The sequence below is a fragment of the Phocoena sinus genome, chromosome 9 (assembly GCF_008692025.1).
Source record: "Phocoena sinus isolate mPhoSin1 chromosome 9, mPhoSin1.pri, whole genome shotgun sequence".
NCBI classification, from domain to species: domain Eukaryota; kingdom Metazoa; phylum Chordata; class Mammalia; order Artiodactyla; family Phocoenidae; genus Phocoena; species Phocoena sinus.
The window spans coordinates 6,169,384-6,185,633 of record NC_045771.1 but is presented as its reverse complement, the minus strand read 5'-3'; the positions used below and the strand labels follow the sequence as shown (position 1 = coordinate 6,185,633).

General features: G+C 60.0%; 1 protein-coding gene across 3 annotated transcripts in view; it reads right to left on the bottom strand.

The window, feature by feature from the left end:
• The window catches only part of KCNH2 (potassium voltage-gated channel subfamily H member 2), a 33,567-nt gene extending 26,625 nt beyond the window's left edge, over positions 1 to 6,942 (bottom strand). For 2 of the 3 annotated variants that reach the window (XM_032643637.1, XM_032643638.1), the window contains exons 1-2: positions 6,476 to 6,625; positions 3,494 to 3,724 (exon numbers count right to left, since the gene is read on the bottom strand). In XM_032643637.1, coding sequence (XP_032499528.1) covers positions 3,494 to 3,724; positions 6,476 to 6,551 — 307 coding nt within the window. In that variant the 5' untranslated portion in view covers positions 6,552 to 6,625. Of the gene's footprint in view, positions 1 to 3,493; positions 3,725 to 6,475 lie in introns of all 3 variants that reach the window. The other variant, XM_032643636.1, reaches the window with a different exon arrangement.
• Positions 6,943 to 16,250: the final 9,308 nt, after the last annotated feature.

The following is a 16,250-nucleotide window of genomic DNA, read 5'->3' as shown; positions in this document are numbered from 1 at the left end:
CCGAGTCTGGGGACCACAGACCAGTGGGTGTGGGGTCACCTCTGGGTTTCTGGCTCCCCATGGGCTCTGGGGAGCACGCTGGCCCTCTGTCCCCACCCCTCCCCCAGCCCACAGCTCAGCTGTTGCAGGGGGGGGGGGGGCCTCTGACCCTGTTACCATGACAACCGGCCTGCAGCTGGAGTGGAGAAGCCAACAGACTCTTCTCTAGAGACACCCCCATCCCCACCCACGCACAGGCTCCCAGGGACACAGGGACATGGAGACCAGGCCAGGACAGGCAGAGGTACGGGGAGCCAGACAGAGACTTGGAGATGGAGCCCAGAGAGGCGGGGGCCACCGGCGCAGAGGGAGAGAGGCAGGGAGGAAGGCTCAGGGGTACTGAAGGGGGGGGAAGAAGAGAGACAGCTGCAGGGAGAGGGAGATACAGACCGCGGGGGACAGAGCCGGCAGGGAGGCTTGAAGCAGAGACCACGGGCACAGGCAGCCGCTGAGCATGGCAGGGGCGGGGCAGAGAGGTGGGAACAAAGAGCAGAGAGGACACGAGGGCCAGAGGGCAGGGGACCTCCCGAGGCCTGGAAGAGGAGGGGAGCATGTGAGGAGAAGCCATGGTGGAAGGGCCCGAAGCCTCCGCAGGGCAATGTGGGAATGCAGGTGTGCACCAGCACACTTGCTGCCGAGGCGCGGCCCGGAGCCCCAAGGGGATGCCACCACCTGCCAGCCCCAGGCTGCTGGGCCCTGATCCCCGCTGCACCTTAATCCCAGGCCTGACCTGAAGGAGCATGGACACAGGGCCAGTGAGGGCCTGGCACCTCGTGTCTCTCCCTCCAGCCCACACGCCCCAGTCTGGCCTCCCCACCTCCCAGCAGTCCCAGCAGCTAAATAATGGGGCTGTCTGGCTCCAGGCCCTGAGGCTGCACAGAGCCAGGCTAGAGGCACCGACACAGCACAGCTGTCCACGGTGGTGCCTGCCAGCAAAAGGCCCCGCCTCCTTCCCAGCCACCCACCTCCCTGGGGCTAAAGCCCAGGGACCTGCTCTGCCGTGGCCGGCCCAGGCAAAGACCCTGAGAAAGGCCTGGACAGAAACAAGTGGTGGCATTGGCCTTCCTCACATCTACACACACACACACACACACACACACACACACCCCGCCAGGGTCAGGCACAGAAATCTGCCCAAGGGACTGAGCAGAGGGAGAGGGAGGGGAGGCTGAGGAAATCTGTCTGCACCCGAGGCCTCAAGTACCAGGACAAGTAGCGGCCCACATAACCTGAGGGCCAAGGCCAGCCTGTTGGCCACCAGGAGACACCTGATCCCCATGGAACCTAGGTGAGAGCAGAGAAGGGGGCAGGCCGAGATGGCTGGCATAGGACCTTCTGGGTCACAGCACCATTTGGAGCAGTAACCTGGGGTGGGGAAAGAGCTTGAACTTGGGTGGGAGGCCTAGGTTCTAGTCCCACACTCCCTCCACTGACTCGCTGGTAACTCGACCTCTACTTCTCAGTTTTTCCATCTGTAACTTGAGTGGGCTGGATTAAGTGACCCTCAAGGTCACCAAGATTCCATGAGAGCACCTCTGCAGAAGGGGTCCCACGGCCATCCTCTCCCAAAGGAGCCAGCCTGGGGCAGGAAGGAGGGAGGGCAGCTCCTCACACACACTACAGGGAAGACAGAATCACCCAGGCCCCTGCTGCCGAGGGGTCCGGCGGGCACACTATCCCAGAAGTAGAAACGGGCTCAAGGCAGTAACCAACTTGATCCGCATCACAGAATTTCTGGTGTTAGACCTGAACCCAGGACGTGTGTATTCACGTTCTTCTCATGACACCAATGGTTTGCGAACTTTCAAAATAAAAGTGCGCGTAAAGTTTAGAGACATACCTGCAACCATTTTGCCTCCTTTTTAACACATGACAGCAGAGCAGAGCGGACAGGGCTCTGATCGGACAGACAGGGTTCCATTCCCAGCTCTGCCCTCTCTACGGAAGTTTCTTAATTTTCCTGAACTTCAGTTTCCTCAACCACAAAATGCAGGAAAAATAGTGTCTACCTCCCAGGGTGGTTGTGAAGATTCCATGAGACGATGCAAGTGAAACATTCGGCCCAGTGTCCAGCGCATAGAAGGCGACCGCTGATATTAGCTAGTACTAGATAGCCAGGCAGATATAAAAGCACATCTGCTCTGATGAAGGTTCTGGGGGGATATCAGTGAAGAACCAGAAAGGAGGCCCTGCCTTCAGAGTCTGCATCTAATCTCCCAGCCAGAGGCCCATTTGCTGTGAGCAAACCCTCTTCCACAGGTCTCCAGTGACTGTCCCCGACTCTGATTCTGTCCAGGGATCTCACAGCTGGGCACTCCTGCAAAAGCAGGGTCATCAGGGCATGTAATCCTTTGCAGCCAACCCTGAGCATAGCATACAGGGGAGGTTCCAAGGGACAGGGCCAGAGGCATACGGGGGCTGCTGGCTCACTGCCCCCAGGAAGAGACAGAGAGCGCTGTCCACAGCAGGTAAGCTTGCTGTGGGCAGGAACCTCCTCTATCTTGAACACTGCTCCATCTCCAAGACCTTGCTGCACCTGGCTCACAGGGGTTCGGTAAATGCTCATCAGATACACACTGGTGAGCGACAGGGTTTGGGCACCGGTGGGCAGCCCTGCGGCACCTTCCAGAGCCCCCTCCCCAGCCTTCTGATACCTGCAGGTCCCCCCAAGCCCTGCGGCACTGCCCTCCCTGAGCAAAGGCCACCCCACCAGGGCAGGGCGGTGTGGGAGCAGCCCCGCCCATGGCTCTGTTTATCCGCTCGCCGGAAGACAGCGCAGCTGGGCGGAGAGGCGGTGGCTGAGTAGAGACACCTGGCGCAGGAAGGGGTGGCGGGCGGGGCGCTCAGAAGATGGGACAAAGGGAACTGAGGTTGTGGGGAGAGGCACACACCTCCCGCCAGGTGCAGCTGAAGGGCAGAAGAGAGAGGGGGCAGGAGAGGGGCGGCAGAGAGCCAGCCAGAGTCCTGCAGCCCTTCCCCGCCTCGCCCTCAGCGACAACTCCCCAGACCAGTCAGTCACCTGGCAGAGGCGAGGGTAGCTAGAGGCCTTGTGGGCGGAGGTCGGCGCCCAGCCACCGGCCTGGACTTCCATTACCTCCATCCATGCACGCACCTGCCATCCCGGTGCTGCCGTCAAACTCCAACCCACCTAGCTCAACGTGCCCACATCTGCCCAGGGAGGAAGGAACCAGAGACTCCAGACCACAACCAAGCAGCAGCCCCTTGGGCACCCCGTAAACCACCCCACCAGAGTGCTTGGGGTAAAGAGAGCCAAAATCCAGCCCGCGCCTCCCACCTGGCGCACCCCATAGGTCCCTACTGAGGTCACGCCCCCCTGCAACAGGCCGGGGCTCCGGCCAATCGCCGGCCGCCCCCACCCCACCGACCCCCCCCCGACCCCCCCCCCCGGCCTTTCGGCCCCGCCCCGCCCCGCCCCGCCCCAGTCCGCGCCTACCATCTTTCCGGTAGAAGGCGATCTCCACTTTGCGCTCCTCCGCGCCCAGCAGGGCCTGCGCGATCTGCGCGGCGGCACGGCGCTGCGTGCGCGGCCCGTGCAGGAAGTCGCAGGTGCACGGTCGCTGCATCACCTCGGCCCGCGAGTAGCCGCACAGCTCGCAGAAGCCGTCGTTGCAGTAGATGACAGCGCAGTTCTCCACCCGAGCGTTGGCGATGATGAACTTGCGGCCTGGGGGGCGGGGATAAGCAGGCACGTGAGCGGGACCCCTGCCCCCAGGGTTCCCAGCCCTTCCCCGCCTTCTCTTGTCCTACACAGTTGCCCGCCCGGGGACTCCCCACCCCAGGAAGCACAGCGGGCCTGGGGTCCCCAGCAGGGGACGAACGCAGCTGTGCCCCGACACAGGTGCTTTGGCCGGCCCGGCGGCGCGCCCCCTCCCCCGCCCGGCCCGCGGGCTGGCTGCGTGGCTTCCCCCGGGCGGACTGCCAGCGGCCCGCCGCCCCCTCCGCGCCCGAGGCCGAGGCCAGCCTTGGGCGGATGTCAGCAACGCGTGTCAGCAGCCGCGGCGGAGGGATAAACACTGGGCCTGGAAAGGGAGCCTGAGAAGGGCCAGAGATGGCGGCCAGCATTCCCTTTGCACCGCTCCGGCTTCTCTTCCTGACCCCCGCTCTCTAGACTGGAGGGCGCTCCCCGGGCGCTCCTTACCCCGGGGACCCCTAGGAAACCACTCCCCCAAGTATCTGTGGACCCTGCCAGGTCAGTACTTCCTGGGACTTCTGCGACCCCTCCAAGGGCAGTCAGGAGCTGGGCAGTGGGCGCGTCAAAGAGGATGAGGGAAGAAGTACCACGTGAGCACCTACGATCCTTTCTCTCATTTAATACTCTGACAATCCCATCGTTATCCTCGTTTTGTAGATGAAGAAACTGAGACTCAGAAGAAGTTCTTGCCCTCATCTTGCAGCTTGTAAAAGATAGAGCCCGCTTTCGAACCTAGGCCTGGCAGCCGGTGAGGAATAAGTGGGGCACTGGCGGAGGCCCAGGGTCATAGGGAGCAAGGAGAGGGACCTGCAGCTCCAAACCCTGGCAACACCCGGAGCCCAGCCTGGCCTGAGAGAGCGGCCCACTTGTAAACAGACCCATGAAAGCGGCTCTCCAGCGGCTCTTCCTCAGTTCGGCCCCATCAAGGGGAGGCCCCAATGGACCCACTGCAGCTAGACTTGGCTCATTCCCTCCACACATGCCCCAAGAGCCACGCTGGTGGGTGAGCAGCAGGCGGGCGGCAGCCCCAGCTTGTGCCGGGAGAGATGCTCTGAGGATAGAGGTTTTTATAAACACAGAAGTTTCCGGCCACTTTGGCCTTTCATGCTGGGGCTTTGGGTAGCAGTCAGAACGCTGCCCTCCCCGTTCCTAGTGGGCATAGCCCTCAGGCTGCAGCCCTGGGCAATCACATGTGCAAGGCCCAGGCTGCTGCGCCAGGATCTGGCCTCGTCCTGCCTTCCCCTCCCTTCCCCTGGCCTCCAGGAAATTAGAAGTTGGGTCATCTTTAGGTCAGTTCCCCAGGCCCCCCAGAACTCTCAGGCAGCCATCAGCCCCACAAGGCAGGGCTCCCTGTCACAGGAAAAGACTCCTGACTGAGCCCGAGGCAGTCCCTCGCAGCAGCCACATACCAGCCACGCACGCACCATCTTCAGAGAGGAAAAACCACCTGGGCCCTGCTCCCAGGCCTGGAGAGGAGAGTGAGTTTCTTCGAAGGCAGGCCCCACCCCTGCCACCCCCCCACCACCCCGCCTCCTTCCCTGAGCTCCTAGAATAAGCGAGACAGAAGGGACCTGAAAGGCCCCTCTGGCCGCCCCCTCCTTCCCAGATTCGGAAGAGAGTCACTCAAGGTCACGCAGCAGTCAGTGGCAAGGTGGGGCCAGAGGCAGGCCCCCAGCTTCCAGCCTGCAGAGCCTCCCCGAGCCTGTGGGAGTGAAAGCCCCGGCCTCACTGCCCTCCACCACCACAGTCTCCTCCCCCTCAGGATCACCCTGTTCCTCTGCTTCAGACAACGCTGCCCAGCGCACTGACCCCTCCCTTCCCCCACCACGGTCACAAGCACACGTTGTCCTGTGCTCACAGGGTCATGGGCAAGGAATGTCACCCCCTCCCAGAGCCCTTGGCAGTCACACCCACCAGGGCACATGCAGCCTTGGGGACAAACACACGCATGCCAGGAGGGTGCAAATACACACGGAACATTCACCTAGCCTGGGACACTTCTGGAAGGCTCCCCTACCAGGCCAGCACTAGGGCTGCTGTAGTCCCCATAAAGGGGCTCAGGACAGGAAAAGCAACAACATAGGGTCATCGCCTGGAGCCTGTTAGGCCCCCAAAGCCCAGCTTCAGCCCTGGCTCCCTCTCACCCCAGGGCCCACAGTTCCCAGCCTTGTCAAAGATACCTCCCCACCGCCCATGCAGGGTCAAACGCATGGGTGACACACAGACACCCCACACACACCCAAGAGCGTGTTAGGCTCTGACCCTACATACTTGGCTTCCAGTCTCCAGCAACACAGTCTGGACGGGCACATGCACGGTACCCTTCGGGGCCCACAGTTTGGGCCATATATACATCCTCCCCTTCTTGCGTCCACACAGCCCCATTCACACATCCAGGCACCCAGAGTTAAGGATACCTGCACACTCCCATCCCACCTCCCTTCCCTGCACACTCAGGTTGTCACATACACACACTCCCCGATCCCGGAAACCTAAGCTGAGCTTCCTGCCGCGCTCCCCAACACCAGGCCCCTTGGCCCCAAGCCCACGGCACCCAGCACCGAGCCTTGACCCCGCGACCCCTGGCCAGCGCCTTGGGGTCACCAGCCCCCGTACACTCACTAGCAGGACGCACACGGCCCGGGCACGCCCCCCCCATTCACACTCTGGAGAGCTCGGCCCGCCCCCAGAGCCCCCTCCCCGCCGGCCCCCTCCCCCACTCACTCTGGCCCTCAAACTTGCGGATGATGGTGTCCAGGAAGGTGTTCTGCGGCGCGACGTGGCCCCTCCGCACCGGCATCCTGAGCCCATGGGCGGGCCGGGCGGACCCCCACCCACCCCGGCCCGGCCCGGCCCAACACAGGCTTCCGGTGGCCCGGCCCGGCCGTGGTCCCCGCACCCCGCGGCCAGGCAGAGCACGGGCGGGGCCCGGACTGGGGTGCGGGCGCGGGGTCTCCGCTCGGCGCCGGCTCCGGACCGTGGGCCCGGCCTGGAGCTGCCTGAGCTCGGGCCGCCCGGCCGCCCGCACACCTGTCTGCCGGCCCCAGCCGAGCCGCGGGCCCCCCTCCGCCGCGTCTCCGCGCTGCGCTCCGCCTGCCCGAGCGCCGGGCTCCCGGCTCCCGCCCGCTGCGCCGACAGCCGCTCCGGCGCCAGCGGCTGGGGCTGCGCCTGCTGCTCGGCCCGGCCGCGGAAGGGTTAACGCGGCGCGCGCCCCTCGGGCTCCGGCCCCCGCCTCCCGGCTCCCTCCCGCCCGCCGCGCGCCCGCAGCGCCGCCCTCTCCCCCCACACAACCCGCGCGCCCGCCCTTCCCATTGGCTGAGCCGAGCCGAGGGCTCCCCCCACCCCAGCCCCTCGCTCAGCCCAGGAGCCCCCGGGACTCGCGCGCCCCAAGAGGGGGAAGGGGCCCTTAGGTAGGGGAACCGTGAGGACAGGTGCGACGGCCGGCCTTGAGGCGGCCAAGGAGGAGCCTGGGGATTCCGCCCCCGCCCCGCCTCCCCCCCCCTCCCCGCTGGAAGGACCGAGGGACCTGACTTGAAGGGAGAGGGCCGGTCCTTTATGCCCTGGACCCCCACCGCGCCGAGCACGGGCTCCTACGCACAGCTTGCGCTCAGTGCCCGCTGCAGGTGACACGGGCGGGCGAGGCCTGGGCCCTGGGAAGACGAGCCCAGGGTCAGGGGAGACCCGAGAAATGTGAAGGGCAGGACAATCTGGAGGCCTAAGGCCACCGAGATGTGAAATAAGGGTGGGTGAGATTTAGGAGGGGCACGCACCCAGAGCAGGGGCGCCCGCCACCCAACGCGCGCGCACACACACAGAGCCCTCCCTGGGGTTACTCCAGGCCCTTCTGCCCAGAGCGGGACATTCTGACAGGAGTTTCAGCCTCCTAGCCTCGGGATCAAAGAGAGGCCTCTGAACGCGAGGTTCCAGCCTGGGGATCCCCTTGTGCGAACGGCCCGCCCTCCCTCTGCTGCGCGGGGCCAGCGGTGCAGGCCCAATCGGCGGGCTCGGGGCCCTGCGGCGCTGCGGCGGCCCAGCCCCTCGGAAAACCCTGGCCTAGCCGCAGGCCCCTCCCCGCGTCCGGCTGGCTCACTCCAGCTACAGCTCCCTTATTTAGGCAAGGAGGCCTGAGGATGCTCAAGGGCAGGCAGGGTGTCTGCCTGCTGCGTGCCCACCGCCTGCCTGGGTCTGACTGAGGGTCTCCGGGGCGCAGTGTCCCCGGCCTGAGCAGCCAGGCGGGGCCTCAGGACGGCCAGGGCCGGCAGGCGAGTGTTGACAGCTGAGCTGGCCGGTGGGGCGTAGTCGGCAACTGAGCTGCCCCCCGCGGGTCCCCTCCCCTGCAGCCCAGATCAGAGACGGGCCAGATGGATGGGGCCATGTGGGGGCCCCTGAGGGTTTGCAGCTGCCTCTGTCCTTGGAGCAAGGGGGTGGGTCTTGTCACCGGGGAGAACCATCCTGGGATGCCGGGGGGAGGGGAGGAACAAAGGGCAGAGAAGGAAGCAGAGTCTGGCAAGAGAAAGGCCCAGGGGAACAGGTCTTGGTGAGACCACCCTACCCAGACTTTCACCTTCCACCCAGGAGCAAAAAGAGCCAAACCCTGGGGCCAGATGGGGCGACTGGCCAGCAGATGACACCCCTTTTTAATTTGCTGGTGGGTGGGCAGTGACTCAGGGAGGCAGCCAGTGGGAGAGAAGGGGGTGGCTCCACCAGCTGGTGCTAAAAAAGACCAGAGGCTCTTATCTGTACCGTCATCCCCTCGGCCCTCTCCACCTCCCGCGGCTTCCTCACTCACACTTCAAGATGCCCCAGGCCTTCTGTGGCACAGACTCCCCTTCCTCTGTGACCTGGCACCAGGCACATCACCCGTCTGGGTACTGGGAGGAACCTAGTTGATGACTGGTCCAGCTCCTCCCCCGCCCCAGGACCACCCCCTGGATGCTGCTTTGACTGCGCTAAGTCCAGGTGATTAACCTAAGACTGGGGTGTCTTCCCCTCCAGGTCAAGGGACTGAGACAGTGAGAAGGGGCCTGGGAAGAGGGGCAGTAGAGAGGGGCATCTCATCTAGCCTGGCCAGCTGTCCACACTGAGGTTCCCATGTTCCCAGGACAGGCCTCTGCTCTTATCCCTCAGGGGGATGAAGGAATCAGAGGGACCACTGATCCTCCCGACAGAGAAGAGGCTGGACACAGAGTAGCCCTCGTCCTGTGTATTCCCTCCCTCTCTCTCTCTCTCTCTCTCTCTCTCTCTCTCTCTCTCTCTCTCACACACACACACACACACACACACACACACACACGCACGCACACACCTCAGAAGTCAGAGCTGAATGCAGATTTCTGCCTTCCTGGAGGCTGAGGAGAGAGCCTGAAGGAAGCCTCACGGAGCCCCTCCCACAGCCAAGCCTGGGACAAGCAAGAGAGACTGTGAGATGGGGATGAACTCCCCCAAAGGCATCCTTCGTGGGGCCACAGGTACCAGCCCCCAAGAGGTAATGGGCAACAGAGGAGCTGACAGAGAAGCCTCCCTTCCACCCCCTCCCCACCTCCACTAACCTCAGATCCCTCAGAGAGAGGAAAGTGCTCAACCTTAATACCCGAGCCGCCAGAACCCGCCCCGGCCCGCTGGGGCTCAGTGAGCCATCTGCAGGAACCAGTCCTGGGAAGAGCTGCCCCCACCCGGCCTGCGACGTGACTGTGTTGAGGCGGCAGGAGGCTGTACCGACGGTGAGACCCAGAGGCACCTCCCAGCTCCTAGAAAGAGACAATTTGGGGAGGAAAGCCCTTGGAAAACATCCTGCCCACCCCACTCTCCACTCCTGTTCAGTGTGAGGTATCCTGTCCTGGGAAGTGAAAAGGGACTGAAGCCTGACCCTGCCGGTGTACCCCCAAGGGACGGGCCAGGCAAGATGCAGCCAGAATGGGACCCAAGAGAGCAAGTGACAATCACACGGGGCCAGGAAGCAGTTCCAGTCAGGTGGGCGCAGGAAAGACAGCTCATGGAATGGCTCCTCAGAAACCCCATGGGGAAGAACGTGGGACCGTCCCTCGCGGTGCCAGGGGAGGCTTAGACAGCACAGCGGGGCCTGTGAGAAGGAAGATGTTCTCAGAAATGAACCGGGGTTGGAGGAGAGGAAGATCAAAGAAACAGCATGTTTCCCCTCCAGAAGTGGGTGCTCAGGGCTTGCTGAGAAGAAGAGAAGGGACGGAGGGGGGGGGGGAACCCACCACAAAGCCCTGGCCAGGAGCCAGAGCTCTGTCCATTCGTGGCCACCCGCAGCTCCACGTGCAGCGATCGTGTCAACTCCCAGCCGTAGGCAAGGGCTTCTCCCACCCACCTGATACCCTCCACTGATGGGGCTCTTCCCCTGCCGTGGTAATAGTCAAAGAAGCAAGTAAGGCACTGGAGAACACCTAACTTTCAATTCTTGTTCTGCTACTAATCGCATTCACAGATGTTTACTGGGGGCCTCATATGTACTGGGCCCTATGCGAGATGCTGTGAGGGACAGGAGGGACAAGCCAGGTCCCCTCCTCCAGGGGTTCACAGAATACTGAAGCTCGGGAGAGGTGCTGTGCTGACAGAAGCTGTGCAATCTGAGGTAAGTGCCGTGGGCGTGCGAGGGGACGTCGATTATTTTGCGCTGGAGGAGTCCGGGGGGGGCGCGCCTTGTGAGGGGACAAGGTCTCAGAGCGAAGGTCCTTGAAGTTTGAAGTGGGACAGGGCAGAAGGACTGCAGGGGTGGGGACAACATGAACAAAGGCATAGAGAGCGGAGGATGGAGATCAGATCTGGGGACAAAACAGTTTGGTGTGGTGTCGGTGGGTGATAGGCTGGAGCCATGAGCAGAGGGCTGAGGAGTATGGGTTTTCTTCTGTGTGCAAAGGAACGGTGGCGGCAGCTGAAATGTATTGTCCTTGAATACAGAAATCATGTCCGTCTTTGTACGGATCCTAGCGTATGGTCAGTGTCTAATAAAGGTCTGTTGAATTAATGAAATGTGCATGACAGTTTGGAGAGACTGAGGCAGATACAAGGTGTTTCAATCATCCCAACGCTCAACGACTTAAATCAGTGACAGCATTTATTTTGCTCACGGGTCTGCCATTTGGGCCGGTTCCACCAGGACCACTTGTGTCTGCTCCACTCAGCTTGGGACTGAAAGGCTCATTCACTCACATGTGGTGTCTGATGCTGGCTGTCAGCTGGGCTCTCAGGACCGGGGCCAGGATGCCTACATGAAGCCTCTCCTCGTGGCTGCCTGGCTTCCTCGCAGCGTGGTGGCTGGGTTCCAAGGGCAAGTGTCCCAAGAGAGGTCCAGGCAGCAGCCGTACCACCTTTAATAACAACCTACAAAGTCACACGAGATAACTTCTGCCGTAATCATGGCCCATCAGATTCAACGAGAGGAACATAGACCTACTTCTCAATGGAGGAGTGTCCCTGACGTAAGAAAAGCATGTGCAATGTGATCTACCGGCGTGAGCATCTTGGAAAAATATAATCGGCTATGTGAAGCTGTGCAGTAGTCCAGGGAGAGATGTGGGAGACGTGAACGAGGTCAGAGGTGATGGAAAGGGGCCCGTTTGTTGGGTCATTGTAGTAGGATCGCTCAATCTCACTTTCCTTACCTGTAAAATGAGGAGACCAAACAAGCTGATCTCTGAGATCCCTTCCAGCCCCAACAGTGAGTGATTCTTTAATTCTACACAACCACGTCCTCCACCCATCAGCCGACTCTCCATTTTCCCTCAATACCCGCCTCCACCTCCACCTCCTACCTTTGTTCTCTGATCGAGGTGCCCTTGAGGCCAGTGGTTACTCCACAGATAGGACCCTGGTCCATCCTACATGTTTATTTCAGACTAAAAATAAGTGGAGTGGGAGACACCTTAAGGGCAGGTGAGAAGACCCACAGACCCATCCATCTTCCACTCCACCCTGCTGTGTGCTCCTCACTGGAGGGTCTCTTGAGAACAGACAGACATACGGCGCGGACTCCACCATAATCTAACTGGGGAGAGAGAACCAATGGGCATGAAGTGTCCTGAAAACGATCTGGTGTGACACGGGCTGCTGACAGTATGTGCAAGGGAGTCCAGAGGAGGGAGGGCTCTGAGTGGGCTGGGGCAGCCAGGAGGGCTTCCTGGGAGTACTGGGCCCTCCTGGATCGTAAGAGTTTTCTCAGGCACAGAGGAAAGGAGTGAACATCTTCATAAAATGAGATCCCATAGGGGTCAGGTGTTGAGTTCTCACATCCATCTACTTACCCCCAAATGACAAAGAGGAGGGGCCAGTTTAAGTTTACTCTGACTGAGAGCTTAACAGCCATCTGTCCCTTTGATTTAAGGGTGGGACTCAGCCTTCTCAGACACAAGAAGGGACTTAAGCGAGGCTCCAAAACGCAGCAAGTAGCAGAAGCTCCAGAATTATTATATAGGTACTGGTGGGGAGGGACAACCTGATTATAAAGCGGGGGGGGGGGGGAAGGGAGACTAGGACATTTGTCTGGAGGCTGAATTTTTCATATATTCTTTAAAAATAAGTATTTACAAAGCACCTACTATGTACCTGACACTGTTGTAGGATATAGTTGTGGTGGGTGGTGGTTGTTAAATAATGCCCTCAGTTTGGGGCACAAGTGCACTTTTGACGTAGATTGGGGGGTTATTTTAGAGTGTCTTTGAGAGACTGAAAAAAAGTTAGGGAGCAAACCACGCTTTGGTGCCACTCCGCCAGGGAAGCTGGCCCGGCAGGCGATCCCAAGCGCTCTTGGCTGCCCAGGAGCTCTGTCTCTGTCCAAGGTGCTGAAAGCCCTTCATGCCAGGCTCCGCAGGGAACGAGGGAGGGCAGCTCAGGTGACCAAGACTGGGGCTCTCCTCCAGACACAGTGAATTAGACAGTCACCCCGAACCATGGAAATGCTTCTGGAACTGGACAGCAGCTCCAGGAGGGAGCATCTGGTGAAGCAAGAGCTGGCTTTGCCAGTCGGTGCTGGGAAGCCTCAAGTCTCTCTTCCAAACGTCCAGAAAGTGCCTCCCTCCCTCACCTCCACACAAGTCATCAAGGAAAAGATATGAATCCTCCTCTGACCTTGACGCCTGCACCTCTTTTCCTTGAAGGCTTCTGTTGCTTTATGAAATATTAGAGGCAGAAAGAAACACTTTCATATTTTAGATGAGAAAACAGATTCGGACCAGCACAGGCCCTTCCTCAAGGTTGTGCTACAAGTGAGAAACAGAAGCAGGTCCCCCAGTTCTCAGTCAAGCGGTTTCCCCATCGCGTACCCCAGGCCCAGTCAGGGATCATATGCCACATATAACAAGAGCTAAAAGAAATTGAGAATTCAAGAGTGTGTGTGTGTGTGTGTGTGTGTGTATGTGTGAGAGAGAGAGAGAGAGAGAGAGAGAGAGAAGATACAAGACCCAGAGACCTCTAGATACAGAGGTGCCTATGTCAGCTCTCCAGAACAATTCCTTGTTCATTCTGCTAAACTCATCAGGCAGAATTTAGAGCCTACCCCAGCTTGGGTGGGAGAGATGAGCTTGGGAATGCTAACCCAACACTAGCTCCGTATCCTGAAGGGTATCCATTCCACCCCGTGAATCAGCCAACATGAAGGACCAGAGAAGAGAACTCACATCCAACCAGGTCTCTCACTCCATCATCTCCCCAATCTACTCACAAACAATTATCCATCACTTTCTATGTGTCCCGTGCTGTGAGGGACCCCTAGAGAAATACATGGCATACAATCCAGCCCCCGGGCCTTAAAAAGTTTGCAATTAGTTGGGAAGAAAAGATGCTTACACGTGAATAGACAATATTACAGCAGCCAATACGATGAGTCACATGGTCCTAGACCCCAAGCGCCAAGTAATGGTTCAGACAATGAACACTTTGACTTCAGAACAGGTTGAGATCATTTTCAGCCTGGAAAGGGAAGGAAAGTCTCCACAAAGGAGCAGGGCTTGAGAGGGATTTGGCTGAGCTGAGAACAGCGGTCAGGACACTTCATCTCTGTCCCTCTGAAGGATATCAGTCCAGCGTGGGGCCTTCTTATAGGAAGAAAAAGCTGGTGAGGGTGCGAAAGTGACAGCAGAGGCCAGTCATGGGGCAGGGACGCAGAATGTCCAGGAAGCCAGGGTTCTGTCTTTCTCCCCTGGGGAAGAAAAAAAAAGGGCTTGGAGCGCTTCCCCTTCTGGGGAAGGGGCAGAACACCATCTAAATCAGACTCCTCTAAATCAGAGGTGGACCAATTCCTGCAGCAGCCTAGACTAGAATTAAGGAAGCCAGACAACAGAATGAGGACCCAGGAGAGTCCCAGATCACCGTCGACAGCAAATATACCAGGAATGGCTCGTTTGCTGGTCATTGGGCGTCAGGGGGCTTATAATTTGGTTGGGAGGATAGGAAAAAAGACAACACAATGACTGAAGGTGTATTGGGGTTTGGATTCAGGGTCTCTCTATCTCACAAATCAGTAGCAGTGATATAAAGTCTTCTCCTCCCACACTGCTTTGGAGAGAGTGCCTGCCCCAGCCCTGGGCACCTGAGAGGCAGGGGGAAGGGATTCTGCCCAGCCAATCCTCAGTGATGGTTGCTACAGAATTTCCATGCTGGGCACACTTGTTGCTCACAGCCCTAGTTCCCGAGAGACCCAGCACCACAGCAAACCACACCAGCAAACTGGGCCAGACTGAGGGACTGAAGGAGGGGAGGAGAGGGGAAGGGGGTAGGGCCCGTCAGACTGAGCCCTGACATCCATGACCTTCTACACAGGGCCCCCATGGCCTTCTACATCGGGCCCCCATGGCCTGACATAGGGCCCCCATGGCCTTCTACATAGGGCCCCCATGGCCTGACATAGGGCCCCCATGGCCTTCTACATAGGGCCCCCATGGCCTTCTACGTAGGGCCCCCATGGCCTTCTACATAGGGACCCCATGGCCTGACATAGGGCCCACATGGCCTTCTACATAGGGCCCCCATGGCCTGACATAGGGCCCCCATGGCCTTCTACATAGGGCCCCCATGGCCTGACATAGGGCCCCCATGGCCTTCTACATAGGGCCCCCATGGCCTGACATAGGGCCCCCATGGCCTTCTACATAGGGCCCCCATGGCCTTCTACATAGGGCCCCCATGGCCTTCTACATAGGGACCCCATGGCCTGACATAGGGCCCACATGGCCTTCTCATAGGGCCCCCATGGCCTGACATAGGGCCCCCATTGCCTCTACATAGGGCCCCCAATGGCCCTTCTACGTAGGGCCCCCATGGCCTTTCTACATAGGGACCCCATGGCCTGCATAGGGCCCCCATGTCCTTCTACATAGGGCCCCCATGCCTCTTCACGTAGGGCCCCCATGTCCTTCTACGTAGGGCCCACCATGGCACTGAATAGGGGACCCCCATGACATCAACGAGAAGCCTCAGCCTGGCCCCAAAAACTCCTCGCTTTCTACTCTGGATCCCAGGAACAAAGGACATTTTCAAGTCCCCAAGGATGTGAAAACATTTATATCCACCCTGACTGTTCTCGTTCCAAATTAGTTTGGCAGGTCAGGACCAGAAGGAGAGGCAGGTCACGGACTGAGCCCCAGGTCACGCTGCCCAAGGGTACATGCGCGCGCGCGCACACACACACACAACACACCAGAATGCACTCTAGGGCCGCAGTTCAGAAGCAAGAGTCTAGACCTCAAGAAGAATCAAGGCCTGGAGACACCCAGGTTTCCTTCCGGAAGTTTAGTGCCCTCGCTCCCCGGAGCGTCCCAGAGGTCGACGGTCACTGTCACTCCCAGGGCAAAGGGTCTTGGGATTCTCCCATGACTTTCTTACCAGTCCTGAGAGCCAGGAACCAAAAGTCTCCAGAACAGGGCCCATGTGCCCTGTTCTGGAGACCCACCTGGGGATGGGGGTGGCATCTACAAGCGTTCCTCTCACGGGAGCCGGGGGGCACCTGCTGCCCACACCCGGGACCCTGCTGGACGTGCTCCCCTGCGCTTTCAACTCACCACACCCTGGGGTCTGCGCAGAAGCAGGGGGGTTCCAAGGAAGGTCTGGGGGTGGGCTGGTCAGAGTCATCGTCAGGAACTTCAGGCTTACGCAAACGAACCACTTCAGGGTCCCAGAGGGGTAGTGCGGACCCACCACCCGAGCTGGGCCAGAGGCACACACCACTGTCCCTCCAGCACGCTGGGTCTCATTGTCTGAGGGTCTGGGTGTCTGAGCTCAGGCCTCTGCTCCAATCTCTTGTCTCCAGCTCTCTGCTGCCCCCATGTGGCTTCCTCAAGAAAGGCCGGGCTGCTTGACGCTGCCCCAGTGCCAGCCAGGAGCCCCTTTCCGACAGGCAACGTCTTCCGAAGCCTGAGTCCTGAACACCCCAGACCCTGTCCAAAGCCCCTCCGCAAACACCCAGCCTCCGTCTTGCAGTCTGGAAGCTCAGCAAACCTCTCTGCTCCCAACAGGAGTTACATCCTGAGGAGGACAGGGGCCTCCC